The sequence below is a fragment of the Chaetomium tenue genome, assembly GCF_020726465.1.
Source record: "Chaetomium tenue strain MPI-SDFR-AT-0079 chromosome Unknown F5144scaffold_1, whole genome shotgun sequence".
NCBI lineage: Eukaryota > Fungi > Ascomycota > Sordariomycetes > Sordariales > Chaetomiaceae > Chaetomium > Chaetomium tenue.
The window spans coordinates 5,485,462-5,509,972 of record NW_027117329.1 but is presented as its reverse complement, the minus strand read 5'-3'; the positions used below and the strand labels follow the sequence as shown (position 1 = coordinate 5,509,972).

The following is a 24,511-nucleotide window of genomic DNA, read 5'->3' as shown; positions in this document are numbered from 1 at the left end:
CAATTCGAGGTTCGCCTGTTCCGTCGCGTCGCCCAAGCTACGAAACTACTGCAATTCCAACCTCACGGCCACCACGAGGGCCTGTCAGGCAAATTGAGGAAAGAAACAACATATATATTCCACCATGGCCGAAAACGCACCCCCCGGGAGCAACAGCAAGTCGACGGGAGCTAATGGCACCGGCGGCGATGCAGCTTCATCATCATCGGCAGCGGGGATCCCCTTCTACGAGAAACAGCGGCAGCAATTAAAGGAGCTGATTTCGCGGAAGCGAACACTAGAAAAGAAGCTGGTGTGTTACGAATCCCCGCCTCCCTCCCCCTCCTCAGACGCAGAGCAAAGCAGCGGGGACGAGGGAGCAGCAGCAGCAGACGTGGAAGAAGAAAAACAACCGGCGAGAAAGAAGCGGGCGCTAACCAAGCGGGCACCACCACCGCCCCCCACCAACAGAGCACGGTCGAGGACCTCATCGTCGACAAAGAGACGACGTACCTCGACGGCACCCCCAGCGGCAACATCATCATCGGCTTCGACAACTACGTCAAGGGCGCCACGGCGGCGGCCGCCCAGCGCCGCAAGACCGGCGCGCCCGACCACAACCGCGTCTTCTCGCGCAGCTCCGTCTCGTACAACGCCTCGGCGGTAGGCTTCTTTTTTTTACCACCTCACCCACCCACCCACAAAATAATACTCTTTACCTTACCTAACTAACCACTCCCGCCGCGCGCGCCCGCAAAAAAAACAGGATGCCCAAACCGCCGCGTCCACACCCGCACACACGCCCCTCTCCAGCAGTTTCGGCGGCAACGGCCTGTCGGGCGCACCTACGCCTACCAGTGCCGTCGGTGGCGGTGGTGGAGGAGGAGGGGGAGGGAGAGCGAATCCGTCGTCCAAGAAGAGTAAAAAGAATGCATCTGCGGCGGCGGTGGCGGCTGCTGCGGTGGGTGGTGCTGGTGCTGGTGGGAGTGCTGGTGGGGTGGAGGATAGTGAGACGGACGGGCGCGAGACAAAGAAGGTGCGGACTAGTTTTGGGGCGAGGAAATGAGGTGTCTTTTTTGTGGTTTCTTGTTCCCTTGATGTGGGCGTGAGATGGGTATAGTTTGGTGGAAGAGAGCGGTGTGTTTTTGGGGGGGGTTGGCGTTTTGGGGGAAATGGTTACAGACGGAGGTTGGGACATACCCCTTTGTTTTGTTTTTTTATTGTGCATATTGGGTTCTGGCGTTTGGGAAGCTAAAGATGAGAGCGAGAGACAGACTGGGCTATAGAAGGCGTGAATGCTGTCTGTAACTACTTACCTACCTATGCACTTACAAGTATGTCAGGGCCAGCAATGGCGTAAAGTTGAGAGAGAGCACGGAATCGATGTAGTCTACACTAGTCCGCCCACCTACAGCCGATTCTATCCTGCCGTGTAATGAGCCCCTTTACGCAATCCCTCAATCTCCTGCCTATTCTGGCGGTTGTGCTGGAGCTGCCCGTCAAGGTGCGGGGCCAAGCTGTTTGCTGCCCCTCATTGAGATGGACTGGCCCGCCCTTGAGAGCTGACACGCACTCAAGGTTATACTTTATTTATACCTTTTCTTTACCATCCCGAATCTTCCTCCATTCCTTCCAATTATCATTCCAGGCCATTCAACATCATCCAATTCAGCTTGTGGTCCCTCCATACGAAAACCAACATGACGCTCACAGCCAACAAATTCACCCCCGAGGTGATGCTCTCGGCCCCTCGACGATCGTCGGGAGTGCCCAATCCCTCGGGGACCCTGGTTTTGTATACGGTATGGCTGAATTACTATTAATATCTGGGGATATTACATGAGGAGCATAAGCTAACCCGGTCAGATGTCCACATACTCCTTCGAGGAGCACAAGAACTCTCCCCAGATCCGGATTCTCGAAATCGACTCTGGGAACTCAAACACCGTCTTCGAAGGGACTGGCGCTAGTGAGCCTGTCTGGCTTGACGATGAAGTGGTTCTCTATCTCAAGAGCGGGGACAATGGCAACACCACACTAGTCGCTTGGGCTAACGGATCCGAGTAAGCTGACCCTAAGGGATGGCTTGTCCGCGGTCCTAACTATTGCTTATAGGCCGTATGAAGTTGGATCGGTCCAGGGCCCCATCTCCAATGTGAAGGTCAAGAAACTCTCGGACGGCACCGTGGCTTTTGTCTGTTCCGCTGCGACAACCTCCCAAGGAAAACTGCACAATCCCGAGGCGGAGAAGAAGCCGCAGTCCAGTGCCAAAATTTACACCAACCTCTTTGTCCGCCACTGGGATTCTTGGGGCAGCGAGAACGTCAGTTCCCTCTTCTACGGCGTGATTGATAAGAAGGACGACAAGTATTCACTCCGAGATAACGCCCTCCACAATGCCCTGGCTGGGACTAAGCTCTCCTCCCCGGTACCCCCGTTCGGAGGCGCCGGTGACTTTGATATCGGCTCGTCGGGGTTGGTGTTCGTGGCCAAAGACCCAGAGCTCAACCCGGCCGTCTACACCAAGACGGACCTCTACTACACCCCCCTGAAGACCTTCACCGAGCCCAACCCGCCCTCCCCACAGATTGTCAAGACATCCGGCCTCGAGGGGTATTCCAACGGCCCCGTCTTCTCCCACTGCGGCCGCAAAGTTGCTTTCACGCGCATGCGCAGCAAACAGTACGAGTCCGACAAGCCACGCCTCATCCTCGTCCCCGACATCGCCCACCCCGACAAGACCGAGGAGTTCTATGCCACCGAAGACGGCAACGGCGGCTGGGACAGCCGCCCGGAGTCCATCCTCTGGAGCCACGACGACGCCACACTCTACGTGACGGCCGAGGACCGCGCCCGCACCCTCATCTTCTCGCTCCCCTCCACCCCCTCCCAAGCCGGCACCTCCCTCCCCACCGCCATCAAAACCCCCGATGGCAGCGTCCGCGCCCTCTACCTCTTCGCAGACCCCTCCCACGACGCCGCCTCCACCTCCAAAACCTCCAAATCCCACCACCTCTTCATCACCACCGCCTCCCTCATCGACAACGCCTGCTACTCCGTCACCGACCCCGCCACCGCCACCTCCACCGTCCTCTTCTCCGCCTCCAAGCACGGCAAAGCCTTCAACCTCTCCCCGCACTCCATCTCCACCATCACCGTCCCCGGCCCAGGCGGCGCCGACTCCTACCCCATCGACGCCCTCGTCATCCGCCCCTCCACCTACTCCCCCAACGACAACAAAAAATACCCCGTGTGCTTCCTCATCCACGGCGGGCCCCAAGGCGCCTGGCAGAATTCCTGGTCCACCCGCTGGAACCCGGCCGTGTTCGCCGAGCAAGGGTATGTGGTCGTGTGCCCCAACCCGACGGGCAGCACGGGCTATGGCATGGCGCTGCAGGACGGGATTCGCGGGGACTGGGGCGGCAGGCCGTACAATGATCTGGTGAGGTGTTTTGAGTGGGTGGTGGAGAATTTGCGGGAGGTGGATGGGGAGAGGGCCGTCGCGGCGGGGGCGAGTTATGGCGGGTTTATGATCAGTGAGTTCCTCGACTCCCTCTAATTTTTTTTTTGTTTCACCGTTTCTCTGGATATGGGGATATGGGGATATGAAGGTGGATGGTTGGCTGACGAAAACCACAGACTGGATCCAGGGGCACCCGCTCGGGCGCAAGTTCAAGGCGCTGGTGTGCCACGACGGTGTCTTCAGCACGCTGAACCAGTGGTCTACCGAGGAGCTGTTCTTCCCCATCCACGACTTCGAGGGCACCTTGTACGACAACAGGCCGGCGTACGAGAAGTGGGATCCTGCACGCTTTACCGACCAGTGGGCGACGCCGCAGTTGGTCAGTTCCCCCTTTTTCGTTTCCTAGATATTTCGTGGTACACGGTTCGCTAATCGAGATGACCGCGACAAACAGACCATCCACAGCGAGCTGGACTACCGCCTGCCCATCACCGAGGGCCTGGCCGCGTTCAACGTGCTGCAGGCGAGGAACGTGCCGAGCAAGCTGCTCATGTTCCCCGACGAGAACCACGTAAGTTGGCCCCTCCTCCCTGCCTTATCACGGAGTCAGTGATGAGGTTTTGGTGTGGTTACTGACCATAGGAATTTGCTTGCAGTGGGTGCTGAAGCATGAGAACTCGCTCGTCTGGCATCGTGAGGTGCTCGGCTGGATTAATAAGTATTCGGGGGTTGAGGAGGAGCAGAGGCTGGCGGAGGAGACGGAGAAGCTGAGGGTATAAGTGGTTTGAGTGAGTGTTAGGTTTGTCTAGCTTAAATTCTTGTCTTTGCCGATAAACATGTTCAGCTAGTATGATAAGACGATATGGGTGATGAAAATGTGTTGGTAATTGTCAACCTTGATCGTGTTTACTTTTCGCTGGAGTGTGCATTAAAGTTCGATACTGTTGATGTACGGATTACAGCGCACGGGTGATTATATCCAGGGCAGGGAGGGTCACAAACAGTCAACAAAAACCAACATCAACACACTCAGACATTATTTAAATTGTGTCGATTCAATCGCTATCTAACCAGACCTTGTAGTTGCATGTATCCTACAGCTACAAGATTCACCCAACCGTCTCCAAATCCATCAAGGCAGCGCAATGACAGCGGCCTCTTTGCCCAATAGGTAATCCGTCCTCCAAGCCAATACTCATGCAAGTCACTACCACAAACAATACCCTAACCGTCCCCCCGCGTTCCCAACGAGGACCTGCCCATCACCAACATATTTTGTCCCAGACCAGACTGAGCCGTACAACAATGGTATCCCCAGTTTCCCGGAGCGCCAAAACGCCACTCGGTCGTATTGACGACCGAGAAAGAAGAAAGTAAACAAAGACCCGATATGCCCAACTCAACATGCCACCAAACCGAAACACCAAGGAATCTATGCAATACAACGAACCAAATCCGAAGCCAACATTACAGGGCGCCGCGGAGCACCGTTTTAGGCATCAGCCATAGAAGAAGACCCCTACGCCTCAACAGCCACCGCGGCAGCCGACTGCACAGCGCTCTCGGGCTGGTTCTGGTGCGGCTCGCGTGCGGCCTCGCCCCCGGCCTCGCGCTCTGCCCAGTCTCCCCAGAGCCCGCGCTTCCCACGGACGCGGATGGGGCCGCCGAGGGCGCCTTCGGGCTGCTCGACCTTGATGGCATCCTTGGTGGCGAGCACCAAGCACTCAAAGAACATCTTGGTGGCGTCGGCCTTGGAGGTCTTCTTCTCGGGCAGCAGCTCCTGGAAGACGACAGCCGTCTTCTTGCGCTTCTCGGCGTTCGTGGCGGCCTCGGCACCGAAAAGGTCGCGGAGGATGTGCACGGCGTGCTTAGTGCCGATGGACACGGGACCGCTGTCGGAGGGGTGCACAATGGGCATGGTGGTATCGTCGAAGTTGGGCATGGGGCTCGAGGGAACACCGCCCCGGGAGCCGGGGCGCTCGTCCTCATCATCGCCGTGGAAAACAGCGGTCTCGTCCGCAGGGATGTCGAGCACCGTACCGTCCGCGGCAATGCTCTGGTTGCCCGCAATGGACACGTCGAGGCCGAGTACCGTCTCATCCTCGGGAAGCTCCAGACGCGGCGATTTTGAGACGCCCTGCTCATCTTCGCTGTCCATGTCGGCGACGCCGCTGTCCCTCTTCCGCTTAAGCACGTTAGGTCGGATGGATCCGAGGGACAAGAGGCCCTTGAGCTCGGGGGCCCAGCCATTGCTGCGGCCCTCGAACAAGACGTTGTTGACAAAACCGCCGTTCTTTTGCAGATCCATCAGGCCAACGATGTATGGATCGTGGGTCAGGAAGGTCTGCGGCTTGAGGATGTTGTCGCGCTTCGCTTGCTGTTCCTTGATCTGGGCGTTGGACAGCATTGTTTGGTCGTCCGGCTGGAGCAGCTTCTTCTTCTTCTGCCGCTGAGGCGCCCGGATCATGGATGCTGTCGGGTCATCGCCCGGCTCGTACATGTCCGTGTTCATGTGCCGGCTGTACTCCATTTCGACCTCCTTGGCAAAATCCTCATCAATATCGGACAGCGGCGACTCGGAAATCCGCGCGCGGGTCATGTCCGGGCGTGCAGCCCCGGGCATTGCGGACTCGTCTCCAACGTTGAACTGAAGATCATCGTCGCCCATTTGGATATCACCCTCCCCATCGGCAATGTGGATACCATCGCCAAAGTCGAGATCGAGGCCCAGGGACGGCTCGCGCGTATGCCGGTCCTTGCTCGGGCCCCCCATATCTAGCTCGCTCAGCATGTCCTCCTCGACCGGCCGAGCAGCGGGCGCATCTCTGCCAATTTCCACGCTCTTGTCCATCAGCTTGGTCGGGCGCTCATCGATATCCATACCGAAGTCGAGTTCCAGGTCGAGGTCGTCCATGTTCGCTAGGGCCAGCTCTTCATCGTCCCCCGTAGTATCTTGCAGGAACTGGCTGTTGTTGAAGTCCTCTTGGAGGTTGATGTCGCGGTTGCTTGGCCTGACGGCAGCTTTGCGGCTGCTTATCGGCGTTGCTGTCACCTCTTCGAGTTGCGAAGCAAGAAATTCGGAGCTCGGTGGCGGCAGCAGGTCGAGGTTATCGTATGGCGTGATGGTATCGGGGAGCATGAGCGCCTCCTTGGCAGTCGGATGCAAGTTGGTAGGAATGTCATGGTTGCCGGTTGATCGGAAAGCCTGGACGCGTTAGAATGCTGCTCTGCAAAATGCATCTGCCGGGGGCCATACCATTTTGATTTTGATCAGGGCCTCGTTGCAGTCATCGAGGAGATAACGCGCCTTGCGGCTGTAGATGCGGACGACGCCGAGCAGCAGCTGGCCGCTGAGGCGGAGGGCGAGAGGGGCGTCATTGGGGGCAATAATGGCGTCCACGCTGTCTTGCAAGTTGTGTTGCAGAATCTGGACCTTGGAAATTTTGCGCTCTTGGTTGGCGGAGAGCCATGCCTTGGCCAAGGGGCCGGTGGCACTGAGCAGTGTCCCGGACCAGAACATAGCGACGGTGGCAGCACAGAAGCAAGATGTGTAGATCAATGATAGATAGAGGGGTAGCGATATGACAATTGTCAAAAAGTGAAATGGACGGAGATGTCCGCGCGTGATAGGAGGGACGCGACGGCGGGGCAGTTGCTAAGGTGGGCGGATTGTCGGGGAGATGGAGAGGTAAACACGGAAAGGCGCGTTGCGTTGTTTGGACAATGGCGCGCTGGGGCAAGTTCCGGCGCACGGCTCAGGGCACGCGCAATTAAGAAAACCTGTCAAGGTTGTCGATAATGATCGGTTTTGGTAGTGCAATGGGCATCGGATCGGATGCGGTAGCAAGCAAGAAGCGATGGTCGAGATGGAAGAGGGTCGAATTGGAGGTGAAGAGGGAGGGATCTGTCGGTTCGGAACAGAGGGACGACGGGTGGGAACGTGCAACGAGCTCGAGTGAAAATCAAGCCCCTGCGAAATTTGAGAGGCTGGGGTGCCCCACCAGCCACCGACCTGGGTTCAGGCAGCATAGTCACGTGAAGTTGTAACTATCGAGAGCCTGGCGTAATGACCGTGGTAAATTACCTACGTTACGAGGTATGAGGTCAAGCTTTGTGTACCGTCCGAAAGCGAACAACTGTCTCACATAAGTCCCAACGTTCTTCAAGGGAGTCTTGCCACGAGTATAGTGGCAACCCTTTTAAGTTATTGTCTTAGAGGGCAAATATGGAAACATTGTCGGTTCACAGCTTCTGTTCTCCCGAACACCTAAGCTGATTTGTATCCAGCAAGAATCTGTAATTGCACTGCTAGGATACCTTACTTGTAGGTAGGTACCTAGGTACCTATATAGTGCCAGTATTTGTACCACAAGTTGCCTCTGTGAGCTCTGCTGCCATTCTAAGCATTCCCTCTACCTGCTGTCTTCATTACTCCACGATATGGGCTTCAACGACCCGAAAACGACTTTCATGGTTAGCATGATCATGAACTTTCGAAGATGGCAGCGCGATTGCGGATTGCACCACCAGGATATGCCAAGCCAAATGGCGCATGGTGCCTGGCTCCTCGCTGCACATACCCCTGTCTGCAGGTCCGCGCGGGACAGGGAATGGCAAACCTTGATTAAAACACGTTCCATGAGCAACGTCTCGGCTCGGTCCATTGTACCCCTTCAGCCCTTTAGGTGTCCACCTCCAACTCTCGACCGGGCCTCGAAACGGGAAAAAAGTCACCTGCGCCGGCAATGGGTGTTGCTTCCTTTCTGATGTATTGATTAAGAGCGGATAACTATCCATTTTTCCTTTCCTTTTCTCCTTGCATTGTGCCGGAAAACCTTCGGCCCCCTGCTGCTGTTGCAGCCATTCATGACGCCAGGTTCGACCATCGACTCCCGCTCGGGGTCCTTTGCGCCCACGCCCTGCGCCGTCGCTTGCCCCTCGCACAGACTCTAGGATGGATCGATTTACACGGAAAGATAATGGGGATGCCCTGCCGATCTACCAAAACTCGCAAGAGCCAGGGTCAGCAGGCTCCCCTATCGAGCTGGGGCGGTTGCAGTCGACTTCACCGAGGATGAGCCCTCGACCGACGTCTGCGCAGTCAAGGGTACGCTTTATGGGTAGTGCATACGGATGTGCGCAGAAATGCTAATTGGCCTTAATTAGACCGTGGCCGATGAATACTCGTCCCTGACTCCGATCGAAGTCGCCTCGCGGTTGAAGACCTCGCTCACCCATGGCCTAACGCCCGCCGAAGCCCTCTCGAGGTTACGCGACTACGGCCCGAACGAGATCCCGCACGAAGAGCCCGAGCCCATATGGCTGCGATTCATCAAACAGTTCCAAGAACCGCTGATCGTCTTGCTCTTAGCGTCTGCCGGCGCGTCGATCGTGGTGGGGAATATGGATGATGCCGTGAGCATCACGGTTGCTGTGACCATCGTGGTGAGCGTGGGATTTGTACAGGAATATCGCTCTGAAAAGTCGATCGAGGCACTGAACCATCTCGTTCCGAACCACGCCCACCTTGTGCGGAAACAGGCCCCTAACGCCTCTCCCAGCGGGCGCTCGCCGAGTTGGCCAGGTGACAAAACTCCTGACCTTCCAACGCCCGGCTCGGTCACTCCCGAAGAAGAGGTGCTGGAGGCAACGTCGTCCAAGGTCATGGCCGCGCAACTGGTACCTGGGGACCTTGTCCTCTTTACCACTGGCGACCGTATCCCTGCCGACATCCGAGTGACGAAAGCCGCTGATCTGACCATCGACGCTTCGAACCTCACAGGCGAGAACGAGCCCGTCAGGGTCACCGCGAATACCCGTCCTCGTCGTGCGATCGGCGTTCCCAGCTATGGAAATGCTAGTTTGCAATTGCCCCAACCATCCTTCGGAGGATCTGCGGACGGACACTCGGGACATGCCAGGGTCGACCATGACGGGCCTCACAACATCGCTTCCATGGGGACGTTGGTGAAATCCGGGCATGGACAGGGTATCGTGTTTGCGACTGGCGGCGACACACACTTTGGTACAATCGCAGCCAGCGTGTCCGGCACTGAAAGCCCTCGCTCCCCGCTGCAACTCTCAATGGATGACCTTGGGTCGCAGTTGAGCAAGGCATCTTTCGTCATCATTGGGCTGATCTCGCTCATCGGCTGGTTTCAGGGGAAGAAGCTGCTCGAAATCTTCACCATTTCTATTTCCCTGGCTGTAGCAGCGATTCCGGAAGGGCTTCCCATCATCGTTACCGTGACACTTGCCTTGGGCGTCCACCGGATGGCTAAGCATAACGCAATCGTTCGGAGGATGCCCAAGGTCGAGACTCTGGGATCCGTCAACGTGGTTTGCACAGACAAAACAGGTAAGCAAGGCATTTTGGTTGGGGAGAACCGTCTTGGTTAACGCGCATCTAGGTACCTTAACCACAAACCACATGACGACGGCCAAGATGTGGTATTTTGGCACGAACGATGCCGTTGATGTTGAGTCCGATGACGAGGCGACCGAGGCCAAGCTGGGCCCTGCCGCGCTGAGAATCATGCGGATCGGGAATATAGCTAACAATGCGCGTCTTGCCCGCAACTACACCGAGAACGGCGCGGCCGCAAGAGCCGTGCTCTCCTCAACCCAGAATAGGAGCCAGGCGTCGACGTACACGCGCTGGGTTGGTCAGCCTACCGATGTTGCCATGCTTGACCTTCTAGACCGGTTCAAGGAGCACGATGTCCGTGATTCCATCGGGCCCCGGGTGACCGAAACGCCATTTAGCTCCGAGCGCAAGTGGATGGGTGTCACGATTGGCTCCGAAGGTGGCAGGAACGACAAGGAGTTCGCGTACATGAAAGGCGCCATCGACAAGGTCCTCGACGCTTGCGATACCTATGTCACTAAGGATGGCAGGGAGATCGTGCTGGACTCGGCGCGGCGACAGGAGGCTTTGGAGGCGGCTGAGCAAATGGCGTCCACGGGCCTCCGAGTTTTGGCTTTTGCCAGCGGGCCTGTCTCCTCGAGATTCAGAAACAACAAGCCCCCTGCTAGGAGCAACACCCCCGGTTCAGAGAGGGCTGATAGCCCCGTTCATCACGGCGTCGAGGAGCAGTACAAGGGTCTCAGCTTCGCCGGTTTAGTGGGCATGAGTGATCCGCCTCGACCTGGTGTCGGACGCTCCATCAGAAAGTTGATGCGCGGGCGTGTCAAGGTCATAATGATTACCGGCGATGCCGAGACCACGGCTGTCGCTATCGGCAAGCAGCTGGGTATGGCTGTTGCGACGCCCACTGCGCATACATCGAACCAAGTAACCGTCAGATCGGTCCTTCGCGGCGATGAAATCGATGCCATGTCGGACGAGGACCTGGCAAGGGCAATGGAACACACCACCATTTTTGCACGAACAAATCCCGACCACAAGCTGAAAATCATCAGGGCGCTCCAGTCCCGCGGCGATATTGTCGCCATGACGGGCGACGGCGTCAACGATGCACCGGCCCTCAAAAAGGCCGACATTGGCATTGCCATGGGTATGCACGGCACCGACGTCGCCAAGGAAGCCGCCGACATGATCCTGACCGACGACGACTTCTCCACCATCCTCCACGCCATCGAAGAGGGCAAGGCCATCTTCAACAACATCCAAAACTTCCTCACCTTCCAACTCTCCACCAGCGCCGCCGGCCTCTCTCTCGTCCTGCTCTGCACCGCACTAGGGTTCAAGTCCCCGCTCAATGCGATGCAGATTCTCTGGATCAGTAAATCCCCCTTTCCATACTTCCCACTTTTCCCCCATCAACTAACCCCTTCCCCTCTTTAGACATCATCATGGACGGCCCCCCCGCGCAATCCCTCGGCGTCGAAGCGGTCGACAAAGACGTGATGAACCGCCCGCCCCGACGACGCGGCGACGCCGTCCTCACCCGCCGTCTCCTCTCCCGCGTATTCACACAGGCAGGCATCATCATGGCGGGGACGATGCTGGTGTACACGCGCGAGATGCTGGACGACGGCGAGGTCACGCGGCGCGACACCACCATGACCTTCACGTGCTTCGTGCTGTTCGACATGTTCAACGCCCTCACCTGCCGCTCCGAGAGCAAGAGCGTCCTGCGCGGCGAGGTCGGCCTCTTCAGCAACCTGCTCTTCAACTGGGCTGTGGCGGGCAGCCTGATGGGCCAGCTGGCGGTCGTGTACCTGCCGTGGTTGCAGGAGGTGTTTCAGACGGAGGGGCTGGGGTTTAGGGATTTGCTGGGGTTGTTGATGCTGTGCAGTAGTGTGTTTTGGGCGGATGAGGTGCGTAAGTGGTTGAGGTATGGGAAGGGGAGGAGGGGGACGTTTGTTGGTGGGTATAGCCAGGCGGTGTAATACGGCTGGAAGGGGGGGGAGGCCGCTGTTTGTTAAAATGGGTTTAGTATTGGTTAAAGCTGGAGTATGAAAATAGATGTGGCCTGGGTTAGAGTTGTTTTGGTTCGTGTGGGTGGTGTATGTATGCACATGTATATATCGGTGCAGTAGGCTTGGTGCAGTACATACACACACGGGTTGTCTCGACCCCGTTCTGAAACAACCGAAACTTGCATATTAAGTTCTTTAAAGCAAATTCCCCTTGGTTTACTCCCAGAAGATCAGTAAACCCAGAGTGTTGTCACTCCATTGTGTAATGTGTACTGTGTTGTATGTCCTGTGATAAGACTCACATCGCGCTGTGGGCCTCGGTGCGGCCCGGGGGCGGGGCACCGGGGAAGGTGGAGAATCAACCGCTCCAGCAGGACGGACCTCCACCCACGACGGTGTGGAAGTGCCTCGCAAGCACAAATCACAACCACGGCGCCTCTCCCTACCAGTAAAACCCGTCCCAGAATCCTCTCCCAGCAACCTCTCAAAACGAGGCTACCGAACCTTAAGCGCCGCCAGTTCAGCTGAAGCCCAATAAAGCCTGCCAAGCCGCCCCTGGAACCAACAACACCTCCAACTCAGCCTCGTTCATGCAGTCCGGGGGCCTTACAAGGGCTCTCCCACACCAAACCCCTCCCCCGCCAACAGCCGCATCCCGCTGTGCCACCCTCCCTCTTGCGTGCTCTCCCGCATCGAGTGTACTGCGTATGCCGGCAACAGCTCCGGATAGGCTGTGCACCACGGCTAACCACCGACCCCCCGGGGAGCTCCCTACGCGTTCCCGGCCGCTGAGGCCCACCGTGGCGGCCGTCTCCTTCGCGCTTCTCGAGCATCCTACCTGCGATGTGGCTAGGGCCGGTCCTACATATGCGGTGGAGAAAGCAATTGCAGTGAATTGATGCGTTGAGGCCTACGGTGACCGGCCTGCCCTTCCCTGTCCCTCCGCCCACACCTGATCGTTGGATTGCGGGCGGCCGGACGTCGCGGTTGGCGCTGCGGCACTCTTGGCTCTTTCTTGCTTCTGTTGGACGGATATGTTCTGCCTTGGGGTCCTGCTGCGTCTGGGTGCAGGACGCCTTGCGGTTGGGAGTGGTTTCCTGTACTATGAAAGGTATAAGAATGGGGTAAGGGTCCAAGTGGTTTGACGGCTATGAACCCGTTCTCTAGTCCTTAGTTTACCGTACCCTTTGAACAAATCGACCTTTTTCTAAACCCTTGAGCTTGACGCCTCGGTGCCGACTTTGGTCCGAGCCATAAGATCTATCATGGCACTCGATCCCCAAGATCAGCAGCAGAGCCCCCTTGTCAGCGCTTCCCTCCTACGAAAGATCGATAAACTCCGTGAGAAGAACATCGGCAAGCATGTCCCGTTGCCTCAGGTACGTCTCTTTCCACTCAGGAGTTCCGTGTTGTGCTAACCAAGTATCAAGCTCGTCGTCGTGGGTGACCAGAGCTCGGGCAAATCGTCGCTCCTAGAAAGCCTGACGGGCATCCCCTTCCCGCGAGACGTGGAGCTATGCACGCGCTACGCGACCCAGATCACCCAGAAGCGCGATGATGTCTCCCGCGTCGAAGTCAGTATCATTCCGGGCCCGAATGCCACCGACGTGCACAAGAAGCACGTGGAGGGATACCGCACGGATGCGCTCTCTCCCGACGACTTCCGGAGTAGATTCCCAAGCATCTTGCGTGAGGTTGGTGCTACTCGATAGATGAGATGCGGAGTGATGTCAACTGACGCCTTGAAAAGGTCAACACCAGGATGGGCATTCGAATGAAGCCCAGCTCCGATTCTGGCTATGCGTCTGACGAACCCTCCTCGGACGGCTACACGTCAGATGACGCCTTCGGCCAGCAAACGCCATCCACGACGCACACAGCTCCGCAGGTTGGCAGCGTGTTCAGCGAGGACATACTCAAGATCGAGATTTGCGGCCCGTCGGTCGACTACCTGACAGTGATCGACGTACCGGGCATCTTCCGCACCCCGACACCAGGCGTCACAACCAAGGAAGACATGGTTATGGTTAGGAATATGGTGCGGTGGTATATCCAGGACAGCCGCACCGTTATCCTTGCCGTGCTCCCTAGTAACATCGACATCGCTAACCAGGAGATTTTGACTATGGCGGAGGAGTACGACCCGAACGGCGAGCGTACGCTAGGCATCCTGACGAAGCCTGACCTGGTCCCGGAGCAGGCCCAGCAACAAGCTGTCTGCAACATCGTCCGCGGAAAGAAGAAGCAGCTGACGCTGGGGTACTACGTCGTAAGAAGCCGCGGCGCAGACCAGGGCGATGGCGATTTTGGCCGTCGGGAGGACATGTTCAAGCAGGCGCCTTGGAACGCCCTCCCACCCGAGAGGGTTGGTGTCCGGGCGCTCAAGGCGCGCCTCGCCGAACTCCTCGGACACATGGCTCGGCGAGAGTTCCCGAAGCTGCGTAAGGAAATTAACGATATGCTTCAGAGTGCCGAACGGGAACGGGATGCGCTTGGTCCGTCCCGGAAGGATGAGCACGAGCAGCGCCAGTTCTTGAGCGGCATCGCCGGGAGATTCCAGAACCGCGTCAGACAAGCGCTCGAGGCACAATACGCCGGTGATAGCGCGTTTGAGAATTCGATCCAGCTCCGTCTTGTGACGCAGGTGGTCAACCTTGCCGATGCCTTCGGTCAGGAATTCGAGAATATGGCGGCTCTCCGTGAATTCGAGACCATTGGCAAAGAGGAGGCCGAGGATAACGGCTCGCGGAGCAGCTCCATCACAAACGCCATTCTAGAGTTCGCCCAGGCCATCGACCCAGATGACTACCCCGAGCTTGAGAGCATCATTAGCCCCGATTTTGACGTTAGCGAGCCTGGCGATGGCATCATGGGCTGGATCAGAGAGCTCTACACGCGGTCTCGCGGTATGGACCTCAGCACGGTTAACAGTTCTGTCTGGGCGGGTGCGTGGAAAGAACAGTCGAACAAGTGGCCGAGCATGAGCAAGGCGTTCATGAGCAGAGTCATCGTGGCCATCCACCGGTTCATCATGGCTGCGCTCGACGACGCTTGCTTAGATCGCACTGTGCGTGAGGAGCTGTGGACCACAATTCTCGACGAGCTGCTGCGGCGATACGAGGTGGGCATGGCGGCGGCCGAGGTCCTTGTGTCTGCGGAGCGAGACACCAGGCCGTACACGCTGGACTGCCACTTCAACGAGAATCGCCAGCGGTCGCGCGGCGAGCGGGTCGTGGCAAGCCTACAAAAATTAGCCTTCCACGAAGACGACGAAGGCAATCGCCTTGTGACCGTAGGCCGCGTCCGGAATGCCACGGAGAAGCAGTCAAACATCGAAGATGTAGTCGAGAAGCTCCACGACGACCTCAGCGCGTACTACGGCATCGCCCAGAAACGGTTTGTAGACAACCTGCTCAACCAGGCGGTCAACTACCGCCTACTCTTTGGGCCATCCACGCCGCTGGGCGTGCTGAGCCAAGAGTGGGTGATTGGGCTGGGGCCGGAGCAGCTTGAGGCCATTGCGGGTGAGTCCCCGAGTACCAAGGAGAAACGTGAAAGGTTGGCCCGGACGATCGTCGATTTGAAGGAGGCAAAGGATATTTTGCGGAAGTGATTTGGGCCAGGTTTGTAGTATTTCTTTCTTTTTATCTTGTGTGTTCGTTTGTCTGATACCAGTTACCGTCTGGTTAATGAATTATGACATTGGGAGGGGGGTTTTATGGATGGATTGTTTGGGAAAGGAGGAAAGTTTTCGATTAGTTGTGTAGGATGTTTTGGCATGAATGGAACAAACGAAGGTTTATTTGCATGTAAATGAAATTCGGGAAGGAGAAGAAGCCCTTTGCACCTTGGTGACTGCCTCTTAGGTAGCTATTACGCATGTCGTATTACAATACACGATATCCCAAACTTACGACTGGTAATTGGCCGTAATGGACTCGAAATGTCATCGAAAGAACTACAGGGGTTTCGAAGGTCCCCTGTAATTGACACCACAAGCATCATCAACCACCTTCCACCCTCTGGCGCACAGCAGCAATGCGCCGCCATTGTCGCGACGGCAGCACCAATGTCAGCTCTCCCCAATGGCGCCGCCAACACCACAACTACCAAGATGCCTGCCGTCAATAGCAGCATCGCATCCCATACCCACCCTTCCACCATGACGACCCCATCCGCAACCATGGCCACAACCACCCCCTCCACGAAACAACAACCCTCCAAAAAAGACACCGACCCCTCCGCCGCCCTCCGCACCGCCACCACCCCCTCCGAGATCCGCACCGCCCTCGCCGCCCTCCACACACGCGAAACCAACCTCACCACCCAACTCACCACCCTCCTCTCAACCCACTCCGACCTCACCCGGTCCCTCTCCCGACTCGACAACCTGCGGGCGGGGCTGGGCGCGCAGGTGCTGTCGGCGCGGGGCATCTCCAACACGATGCTGGCGGGGGCGGCGGACACGGCGGCGCGGCTGTCGGGCCGGGTGCGCGCGCTGGACCTCGAGAAGCAGCGCGTCGAGGACACCCTGCGCGTCGTCTCGCTCGTCGCCGAGCTCAAGGCCTGCGTCGCCGGCGTCGTCGGCAGCATGGGCGCGCCCCAGGACTGGGAGGCCGCTGCCGGGTATATCAGTCGCGCCGCCCGCGTGCCCGAGGATATTGTGCGGGGGGGCTTTGCGGCGGCCGTGGTGCCGACGGTGGAGGTGCCCGACCCGCCGTGGGTCACGCTGGAGCAGGCGAGGGAGAGCCTGTGTAGTTTGTTCTTGAGGGAGTTTAAGAAGGCGGCTGCGGAGGGGGATGCCGCTAAGGTGACGCGGTTTTTCAAGTTGTTCCCCCTGATTGGGAGGGGGGATGTCGGGCTGGATGTCTACGGGCAGTATGTCTGCCAGGGTGTGGCGGGCGAGGCGAGGGCTTCGTTAAAAGAGGGCACTGCCCCTGGGAGTGGGCAGGGTAGGAGGGATGGCGTATTCTTCGCCAACGCCCTAACGAGGCTCTTCGATCACATTGCCCGTATCGTGGAAGCCCATGGCGGGCTTGTGGAGAGGCATTATGGGGTGGGCAAAATGGTTAGAGTCATTGAGAGGCTTCAGATGGAGGCTGACGTCCAGGGCGGTATCATCCTGGACTCGTGGAGCGACGACCGGACGGTGGACCGGCGGCTGACAGACGTTAAGAGCTACCCCTTTTCTTTCCTGGTGCAGAGCTTCTTACCGCAACAACGGGGCTTTGGAGGGACGCCGCGGGTGAACTCGCCTGCGCTTGGCGCTCAAGTCAATGATGTGCGCAACAGCGAGGACGAAGGCGTCAATATGAGAGAGGTGGACGGGCTGTTGGTGGAGATTGCCGCCATGCTCGAGAAGTGGTCGGTTTACTCACGGTTCCTGGCTGGAAAGTGCACGGTATGCTCGAACATGAATGTCGGATTTGGATGCTTTGAAACTAATCGTTCTTAGGAGCCCGGTTCGGCTGACGACACGCCACTGACCCTACCCGACGTCCTCGTCAAGTCCAACCTGAGCCGCAAGGTATTGGGGAAGCTCGTGGACCCGTACAATGCACTAACAACGTTTTTCTTCCGGCGGTCTGTCGAAAAGGCCTTCCAGCTAGACGAGTCTCCAAGCGGGCTATCCTTGAGCATGAACAAGCCAATAGATAGCAATCCCCCGTTCATCATCTCGGCTGTCGACGTCGTCATGTACATCGTCAACACCGTCATCCGCAGGTCCATTTCGACGTCTCAGCGAGGCGTCATCGACTCCGTCATCCCAACAATATCAAGCCTTCTCGGCTCCGACTTCGTTGGCATGATCCAGCGCAAGATGCGCGATGAATCTTATCCAAAAGCCTCCGTGCCCGGCAACCTCCCACCCGAGAACATCATCGTCTCCTTTATCGTCCTCATCAACAGCCTAGAAATGGCCAACGACTACCTCGCCCGTATCGTCTCCAACTTCCTCAAACCCGCCGACCCACAACAACACCCCAACGGGGCCGCGCACTCAAAACCACTCCAGGACGCCTTCCCCTTCCACAACGACGCCGCCAACGTCGCCACACGCCTCACCAACCTCAACATCTCCTTCACCGCCAAGACCACCGAACTCCTAACCGAGGGCGTCAAGGCGCTCTTCAGCCAAGTAATCAAGCCGCGGCTGCGACCCGTACTGGCGGACACCTTCCGCGACGCCGACTACACACTGGGCGAGGAAGAACTCGCGGAGCTAGCTGCACAGAACGACCAGACCGAGGACGAGCTGCTGGAGCAAGTGCCGCGCGCGTTCGAGCACGGCTGGGACGCGCTCATGCGGCCCGTCGCGCGCCTCATGACCCCGCGCACCCACGCCGCCCTGCTGGACCTGACCGCCGACTACCTCGCGCGCGTGCTGGAGAAGCGGGTCTGGAGCTATGCGGGCGGTCGCACGAGTCCGTATGGGGCGATCCGCATGGAGCGGGATTTTAGTGGCGTGATTGGGGTGATTAGTAAGGGGAATTATGCGGTGCGGGAGGTGTTTGGGCGGACGGCGCAGGTGTTGATGGTGGCGAATATGGAGGATGAGGAGTGGGAGGAGTTGGTGGGGGAGGAGGGCCAGGAGGGGGAGATGGAGTGGGTGCTGAGTGAGGAGGAGCGGAGGAGGGCGAGGAGTATCGTGAGGACTTAGCTTAGCGCCGGAGGGGTGGGCTGGGGAAGGGGTGGTATATGATCATGATGCTGCAGCATGTGTTGGGCCACTTCTTGTTTACTCCGTGGTTTCTGGGGTGGTATAGCCTGGTAGAACGGCTGGTCTCCAAAAGTCTAGAGGGTCGCTTGTTTTAGGTTCCTATTCTAGAGCTATCTCTCGGTTTGAACGAGGCTTCCAAGTCAAGTCGAACTTGTGTCTAACATCCCCCACACCCCCAAGACACAAACATGAGTCCCCAACCCCCACACCGTCCGCCTCCTCGCGCCAGCTTTACATTTCACAAATCTGCCTGCGCCAGTCGGAGCGGTGGGATGTACGCACACAGCCGTTCGGGTGCTGAGTGTCGAACATCACCGGCCTGGGCGTGCTTGTGGCGGTAGTGTTGCCGTTGCTCGTTGCGGGGAATGGGGGAGGATTGCCATCACAGACTTGGACGATAACCTTGTTGCATTGTATTTATTGTGCTATGCTATGTATGCGGTGTCACCCCGAGCTAACAGGGGGGATAATCGCAACCTCGTCACCTTCCTCTATCACGACCTCTTCTGCGTTGCCGGAACCCGCATAATCTACGTCGACATACACCAAGTTTATCGTAACTAGACTGTGATCTAGCACGCTGGCTTGTATGCCCTTGTACCGCTCCTCAAGCGTGTCGAAGAGCTTCTTCAGTGGCAGCGGCGCCGGCAGGGCCTCGACATTCTTCGACGTGTACGAGCCGGCGGTGGCAAAGTACAAGATGTTGAAGTGGCCCGGGGGTGGTTTTGGGGACATGGTAACTAGGTAGCTTTGATACGATTGTTAGCTTCTGGGGCTGCAACCATGCTTGTGGAAGAAAATAAGTTGATGGTGTGGTTGTCAGAGATCTTGGTGATTAGAGAATACATCAAAGTGAATTCAGGAAACGAATGCTATTTGCTTCATCATGCAACCAGATAGAGGGTAAAACACATCAGTGGTGGTTGTGCAACTTACATTATGTGCGTAACCGGGTGTTGCGGCGTTGAGGGGAAGAAGTTGCCCCTCCGGGGATTTCTGAGCTTCAGCAAGCTTCTGGCTGGTGCACCATCACGTGCATCGCCTATAAGTAAGCAACAGCGTAGGCATCTTTCAGCCAGCGTTCAAAGCAGCCCAATGGCTATTGCTAGCCATCACAAAAAGGTACACGATGAGCACTTGCAGCCCTTCGACTTTTGGTTGTGAGGAAGAGGAAAAGTCGAAAAAGCTTTGCCCCGAGCTTTTTTCTTGGAGAATTTATCTTGCAGCGGGAGACGCGATCGATTGATTTTATTGGCCAATGGCTGACCCACTCTCCCACCGGTTTTGGTTTGGCAGCCAAGGGCTTGGGACATCAATGTCACATGCGGTGCCCCTCCAAACAAGTCTGCTAACAGGCAGGTTGGTAAAACGAGTATCTCGCGTTGGGTATCATTATTGGGGTCTACTCGCTAAGACAATTTCGCCATCTTCTCCTCAAGATCCTTCACCCAGGCTGATATGACATCCACATTCTTCGTCATAGTCGCATCACCTGCCCTAACTGCGTTTTCCACCTTCTCCAACCCCTCGCGCCATTGTTGGATCTCTCCGGCCATCTCCACCTGCTTTTTCTCCAGGCGGTCCAATGTATCCGAGGCTGCAGCGGCGTCTGCGTGGATCATCCGCAACGATCGAAGTCGGTCGAGCAGCGGCGGCAGCAGAGGGCTGAGATTCTCAATCGTTGGTAGGGTTCCGTAGAGTGCATTGATCTTAGCCATCTGCTCCGAGTCCTCAGCAGGGGCAGTTTCGGATGTGGTTGCAGCACCCGTCGAAGCAAGGGCGTCATGGGCTGTCTTGGCGTTCCGTCTAGCTTTCTCCAAGTTCTCGGCCTCTTGCGTCAGAGCCCGCACTCTCCGGCTGATGGTATCGAGCGAGGGGACCGACGCCTCGGAGAGGGTCGAGATCTGTCTGCGAAGGTGTTCCACAAGCGGTACGATGGCGCGCGGCAGGCCGTTCGCATCAAATTCGGGCATCGCTACCGATCCGACTCCGAGTGACTTCTCCAAAATGAGGAGGCGGCTGTCGAAATCGGCCGCTTTTGCAAGAGCGCGCGTTTGCTCAAAGCTCGCCGCGTAATTGATCGTGTAGCTGACACCTTCGGTGTGCTCCTTGGGTCCCTTCTCCTCGGGATCCGTGGGCGGGGGATTGCTGGGCGGGGGGGCGGGAATAGTGCGGGAAGCTAGGGAGAGGTCAAGCCCCGACATCTCATCCAACACCTTGCTCAGCGATTCGAACTCGTCTTCCGCACCGTCTGCCTCGTCCTTCGGTTGGCTCGAGGCAGCCTGCTGTTTCCCATACTCCGCCTTGGCCTCCTCGATTTCTCGCTTCAGCCGAGCGACCTTACGCGCCAGGTTTAGCTCATCGTCCTCCTCAATCATCTCCTCTATTTCTTCGGTCCCGTCCGGGAGAATCCGTCGCCGCCGGGTCCATGTCCTGTAGGACTTCCGCTTTCTGGTAATGCGGTCTGAGAAGTCCGCACCTCTCGCGTCGACGCCTGCTGGTCTGAATAGCGAACGAGCCCCGTTTATGTCGAGGCGCGCCCGCGAGATTTCAGCGTCATCATCTTCCTCCGAATAGTACTCGTTGTCAGATGGCGACCGCAAAGTAGTGGGCTATGGAAAGTTAGTTGGGGCGCGCTCGCAGTTGTGGTCTCTAGAAAAACACACTGGAACTGTTGACTGGTCGTCGACGAGCTCTGGGGTTTCGTAGACGTCTGGTCCAGTGTCCTAGATGTGATAGTTAACACAACTGCGCCGTGTCGATGTGGCTCGGTCGACCTACAAGGTCTGGAAGCCCAGCATACTTCATGTCGGACGCCATTTTGTTGTTGTACCACTGTTTCTATCCACCAGCGTATGTTGGGTTCGCGATCAGGTCAACCAAGTTTGGCTTGTTGTCGGGAGGAGGTTATCGCTTTGTCCAATCGCACAGAGCGCCCTCAAGCTGCATGTGGTCCAGGCACGACAAAGAAGTGGATCCCTGGACAGGGGTCAAGACCTGCGAACGCGTTCGATGCCGCCATGTCGCGCCTGCCCATTCGAGGTAGAGGGGACATACAATTGAAATCGTTTTTGAGTGTATTCACCCACGATTTTTTTACGGAATCTTCTCTGCTCACTTTGATGCTGTGCAGGTTGTATTTCAACTCCGTCAGTGCAAACCACCTCATATGGCACTGAGCTGCCATAACTAGGTCCCTGGGCGGCTTTTGTCTACGCTCAACTTTCCTTCTCTTACACCACGGACATAAGTTGCTCGAAAATGCAAATGAGTGTTACTCATTGAAGCCTAGCAGAGCTGGTCGCCGCCTCACGCCACCGTCGGTGGTCATATCAGAGCAGACATATGGTGCCCTGATTACCTATCGGGATCATATTTTACGCATCTTTGTCTTGCAACCGCTGATATGTCTGGCAGACGCTTTGTCGGCCTCAGCGACAAACAGCCCGTCCCGCGCCTCTTGACCGTTATAGGCAAGAAACCCACCGCCAAAGTCATGAAGGATACCGATGTGGATGCTCCGCCTCTGAGCAGCTCTGATTTGAGCGACAACGGCGGATTATCAACTCGAGGGAACATTCCATCAAGTCACTTCGCCAGCTCTGGCCGTATAAAAAAGTCCCCCCCAAGGCGAGATACCAAAAACGCACGGCCCAATAAGAGGACTGTTGCACCAGAAAATCGTTTCGCGCGGACCCGGGCATCTGCATGGCCGGCCGCTAGGGGGGAAGGCAATGCAAGCTTGAAAGGCGCGAATGATCGGGAGACGATTGATGACAGCGACAACACCATCACAGGCTCCCCTCCCTCCAAGAAACCTAAGCGGACTTCACCGAGAGATGGCGAGCGAGGTAGCCAGTTCGAACCTGACATGTTTACCAAGAAGTCGATAGCGACTCGGCGCTATGGTGGCAGGCCAAAAGGGCTTACTGCTAAGCCCAGGCCGAAGGCGTCACCGGCGAGGACGTTCAAGCGCCCACCCAAGGAGCCTACATCAGAACCGGAGGACACGGACAGGTACAAGCTCAGGCTCCCTCCATCACCGTCGGAATCAAGAGACGAGTCGCTGTCGCCAACCCGCAAGTTCAAAGCCGTCCCAGATCTCGGTTCACCCGCCAAATCATCTCCAGTCCGGAAGAAGCGGCTAAGGATGCCAAAGGACGATAGCCTATTGTTTTCAAGGGAATTGGAAGACAATGAAGAGTCACAACGGCCGGTATTCACAATACCGGACGAGCTCCCGGAATCCTTCGTCGGAGGTGACAACGACGAGTTCGACGTTTCCCTTTCCCAAACCACCGGCGACGCACTCAAAGAACCCAACCTCGTCTGGGACTCAAGCTCACCCCTCACCGACCTCGAAGCCGCCAACCCCACCCCACTCTGCCCGCTCTGCAACAAACCCGTCGACCAGGCGCAGCTCGACGAGTTCAAGGCCAGCCAGCCACGCATGACGGTAGCCGGGATGCGGCGGTTCTGCGAGCAGCACCGGCGGCGAACGGCGCGCGAGACGTGGGTGCAGAAGGGGTACCCGGACATCGAGTGGCCGGGGCTGGACGGGCGCATCGCGCGGCACTACGGCTTCCTGCGGCGGATCCTGGAGGGCGGCGAGCCCTGCCACCACGGCGACCTCTTCCGCGACGCCGTCCTCGCCGGCCGCCACCGCACCCTGCTGCAGTCCGACGCCAACCTCACCCCGGGCTACTACGGCATCCGCGGCCTGCGCGCCATGACCGAGAACCTCATCTCCGAGTTCGCCGCCCTGCTGCGCAGGCGGTCGGTCGAGGACCGCTTGATTGCGGCGAGGGGCCATACCATGTACCTGCAGGCCGTGCTGGTGCCGGAGTTGGCGGTGCGGTTGATCATGGAGGATATGGGCGTGGGTGTGGAGGAGGCCCGGACGATCTTGACGGAGAGCAGCGATATTGGGGAGCTATTGAATGATGAGATTCCTGACGTTATATTAGACGACGATGATGATGACGACGAGAGTGATGAGGCGGGGTTGAGCTAGGGGTGGTTGTTGGGAATTTTGCACGGGGTTGGTGTATGTACATATGAGGAGCTGATGGTTTTTTATGGGGCGTGGGCTCGCGTGGTCCTACATGTACGGGTAACTCGAGCCCTTTGGCATGGCGTTATATTTGCATCTCACTGGCTATACAATAACCTCGGCGACTACAGAGTCTACGATGGTAAGCCTTGCTTGAAGCCAAAGATCGGTGTAGTCAAGAGACATCAGTCGAGCTACAGGGCTTTTGGACCTTGTTTACTATATCAACCGTGGAATCTCTTTCTCGGGCTCAAGAGAAGTAGGGGGGGCGGAGTCAGCCGTTGGCCGGCACCGGATAGGAAGGTTACCGGGTAACTTGCTAGCCGTCTCGCACATCGACAGACGCAGTTGGTTCAGCTTTGTCAAGGAGAAATGTCGTGCAGAGATCGGCGTTTCGGGCTGACCGCCCTCTGCCTGTGGGAACAAAGGCAAGTCCAGACAAAGAGATGATCTTCTTCCAATTCTGAGCTATCGATTTCCCACCTTTGACTTAACGGACGCAGTCCGTTTCCAGAGTGGGGTTGTGGAGGTTTGTTGGCTGTTTCTGAGACTTCATGCCAGGCTTCTATGTGAGCGCTCAGAGAACGATCCCTGCAGCAACCTCAGTAAAAGGCCTGTTTCTTGCAGGAGCCGGCATGCTTTGTATATCCCATGCCTGGGGGGGGCTAGGAAAGCAAATGCATTGATGACATATCGGTTTGAGTCCGTCTGGCAACGAATGAATGTCGTATTGAACGTGCATTCCAGGTACTTCGTACACAAGGAGACAAGTCGAATCTGCTCACTGAAAGGCCAATCAATAAGGATAATCCCCCCACAGGTTGCCATGACACGAGTCAACTCTAGCCCCTTGAAAGTGTCTGGCCGAAACACGACGAAACATTTAGGCTCGGCACGTCTACCGTGGATA

At 57.3% G+C, this 24,511-nt stretch overlaps 8 protein-coding genes across 8 annotated transcripts; 5 read left to right on the top strand and 3 right to left on the bottom strand.

Moving 5' to 3' along the window:
* The first annotated feature begins 2 nt into the window (after positions 1-2).
* On the top strand, positions 3-1,407 carry F5144DRAFT_558350 (histone acetyltransferase subunit NuA4-domain-containing protein). The gene is made up of 3 exons (XM_066788079.1): positions 3-292; positions 451-642; positions 746-1,407. Exons 1-3 carry the CDS (start codon positions 125-127, stop codon positions 1,043-1,045), a joined length of 660 nt encoding a protein of 219 aa, XP_066649374.1. The 5' UTR covers positions 3-124; the 3' UTR covers positions 1,046-1,407.
* A 20-nt stretch (positions 1,408-1,427) lies between these two features.
* Positions 1,428-4,492, top strand: F5144DRAFT_608907 (Alpha/Beta hydrolase protein). Its single transcript, XM_066791608.1, has 6 exons — positions 1,428-1,781; positions 1,846-2,042; positions 2,095-3,515; positions 3,619-3,821; positions 3,897-4,013; positions 4,099-4,492. Exons 1-6 carry the CDS (start codon positions 1,680-1,682, stop codon positions 4,219-4,221), a joined length of 2,163 nt encoding a protein of 720 aa, XP_066649373.1. The 5' UTR covers positions 1,428-1,679; the 3' UTR covers positions 4,222-4,492.
* Positions 4,482-7,403, bottom strand: F5144DRAFT_558334 (Rec8 like protein-domain-containing protein). Its single transcript, XM_066788078.1, has 2 exons — positions 6,699-7,403; positions 4,482-6,647 (listed from the first exon to the last, which is right to left on the bottom strand). The coding sequence occupies exons 1-2, from the start codon at positions 6,960-6,962 to the stop codon at positions 4,962-4,964; spliced, it is 1,950 nt and encodes a 649-aa protein (XP_066649372.1). The 5' UTR covers positions 6,963-7,403; the 3' UTR covers positions 4,482-4,961.
* A 666-nt stretch (positions 7,404-8,069) lies between these two features.
* Positions 8,070-12,034, top strand: F5144DRAFT_524736 (uncharacterized protein). Its single transcript, XM_066786791.1, has 4 exons — positions 8,070-8,549; positions 8,609-9,800; positions 9,853-11,187; positions 11,250-12,034. Exons 1-4 carry the CDS (start codon positions 8,397-8,399, stop codon positions 11,795-11,797), a joined length of 3,228 nt encoding a protein of 1,075 aa, XP_066649371.1. The 5' UTR covers positions 8,070-8,396; the 3' UTR covers positions 11,798-12,034.
* Positions 12,035-13,092: 1,058 nt separating this feature from the next.
* On the top strand, positions 13,093-18,385 carry F5144DRAFT_589387 (COG4 transport protein-domain-containing protein; the record flags this gene model as incomplete). The annotated part of the gene is made up of 6 exons (XM_066790032.1): positions 13,093-13,206; positions 13,258-13,521; positions 13,578-15,355; positions 15,803-17,228; positions 17,283-18,252; positions 18,336-18,385. 6 exons carry the CDS (start codon positions 13,093-13,095, stop codon positions 18,383-18,385), a joined length of 4,602 nt encoding a protein of 1,533 aa, XP_066649370.1.
* Positions 18,386-18,851: 466 nt separating this feature from the next.
* On the bottom strand, positions 18,852-19,726 carry F5144DRAFT_558327 (uncharacterized protein). The gene is made up of 2 exons (XM_066788077.1): positions 19,485-19,726; positions 18,852-19,296 (listed from the first exon to the last, which is right to left on the bottom strand). Exon 2 carries the CDS (start codon positions 19,281-19,283, stop codon positions 18,993-18,995), a length of 291 nt encoding a protein of 96 aa, XP_066649369.1. The 5' UTR covers positions 19,284-19,296; positions 19,485-19,726; the 3' UTR covers positions 18,852-18,992.
* On the bottom strand, positions 19,727-21,567 carry F5144DRAFT_558324 (Dynamitin-domain-containing protein). Its single transcript, XM_066788076.1, has 3 exons — positions 21,330-21,567; positions 21,215-21,274; positions 19,727-21,160 (listed from the first exon to the last, which is right to left on the bottom strand). The coding sequence occupies exons 1-3, from the start codon at positions 21,366-21,368 to the stop codon at positions 19,958-19,960; spliced, it is 1,302 nt and encodes a 433-aa protein (XP_066649368.1). The 5' UTR covers positions 21,369-21,567; the 3' UTR covers positions 19,727-19,957.
* On the top strand, positions 21,528-23,857 carry F5144DRAFT_73025 (RTC4-like domain-containing protein). The gene has a single exon (XM_066793379.1). It carries the CDS (start codon positions 21,955-21,957, stop codon positions 23,560-23,562), a length of 1,608 nt encoding a protein of 535 aa, XP_066649367.1. The 5' UTR covers positions 21,528-21,954; the 3' UTR covers positions 23,563-23,857.
* The last annotated feature ends 654 nt before the right edge of the window (positions 23,858-24,511 follow it).

Coding starts and splice junctions, on each gene's coding strand:
- F5144DRAFT_558350 (XM_066788079.1), top strand. CDS start 125: ATGGCCGAAAACGCACCCCCCGGGAGCAACAGCAAGTCGACGGGAGCT. Junction 293..450: donor GAACACTAGAAAAGAAGCTG/GTGTGTTACGAA, acceptor CCCCACCAACAG/AGCACGGTCGAGGACCTCAT. Junction 643..745: donor TCTCGTACAACGCCTCGGCG/GTAGGCTTCTTT, acceptor CAAAAAAAACAG/GATGCCCAAACCGCCGCGTC.
- F5144DRAFT_524736 (XM_066786791.1), top strand. CDS start 8,397: ATGGATCGATTTACACGGAAAGATAATGGGGATGCCCTGCCGATCTAC. Junction 8,550..8,608: donor CGACGTCTGCGCAGTCAAGG/GTACGCTTTATG, acceptor GGCCTTAATTAG/ACCGTGGCCGATGAATACTC. Junction 9,801..9,852: donor GGTTTGCACAGACAAAACAG/GTAAGCAAGGCA, acceptor ACGCGCATCTAG/GTACCTTAACCACAAACCAC.
- F5144DRAFT_73025 (XM_066793379.1), top strand. CDS start 21,955: ATGTCTGGCAGACGCTTTGTCGGCCTCAGCGACAAACAGCCCGTCCCG.
- F5144DRAFT_608907 (XM_066791608.1), top strand. CDS start 1,680: ATGACGCTCACAGCCAACAAATTCACCCCCGAGGTGATGCTCTCGGCC. Junction 1,782..1,845: donor GGACCCTGGTTTTGTATACG/GTATGGCTGAAT, acceptor TAACCCGGTCAG/ATGTCCACATACTCCTTCGA. Junction 4,014..4,098: donor TGTTCCCCGACGAGAACCAC/GTAAGTTGGCCC, acceptor ATTTGCTTGCAG/TGGGTGCTGAAGCATGAGAA.
- F5144DRAFT_558324 (XM_066788076.1), bottom strand. CDS start 21,368: ATGGCGTCCGACATGAAGTATGCTGGGCTTCCAGACCTT. Junction 21,275..21,329: donor ATGCTGGGCTTCCAGACCTT/GTAGGTCGACCG, acceptor TATCACATCTAG/GACACTGGACCAGACGTCTA. Junction 21,161..21,214: donor ACGACCAGTCAACAGTTCCA/GTGTGTTTTTCT, acceptor AACTTTCCATAG/CCCACTACTTTGCGGTCGCC.
- F5144DRAFT_558327 (XM_066788077.1), bottom strand. CDS start 19,283: ATGTCCCCAAAACCACCCCCGGGCCACTTCAACATCTTGTACTTTGCC.
- F5144DRAFT_558334 (XM_066788078.1), bottom strand. CDS start 6,962: ATGTTCTGGTCCGGGACACTGCTCAGTGCCACCGGCCCCTTGGCCAAG. Junction 6,648..6,698: donor CCCTGATCAAAATCAAAATG/GTATGGCCCCCG, acceptor TAACGCGTCCAG/GCTTTCCGATCAACCGGCAA.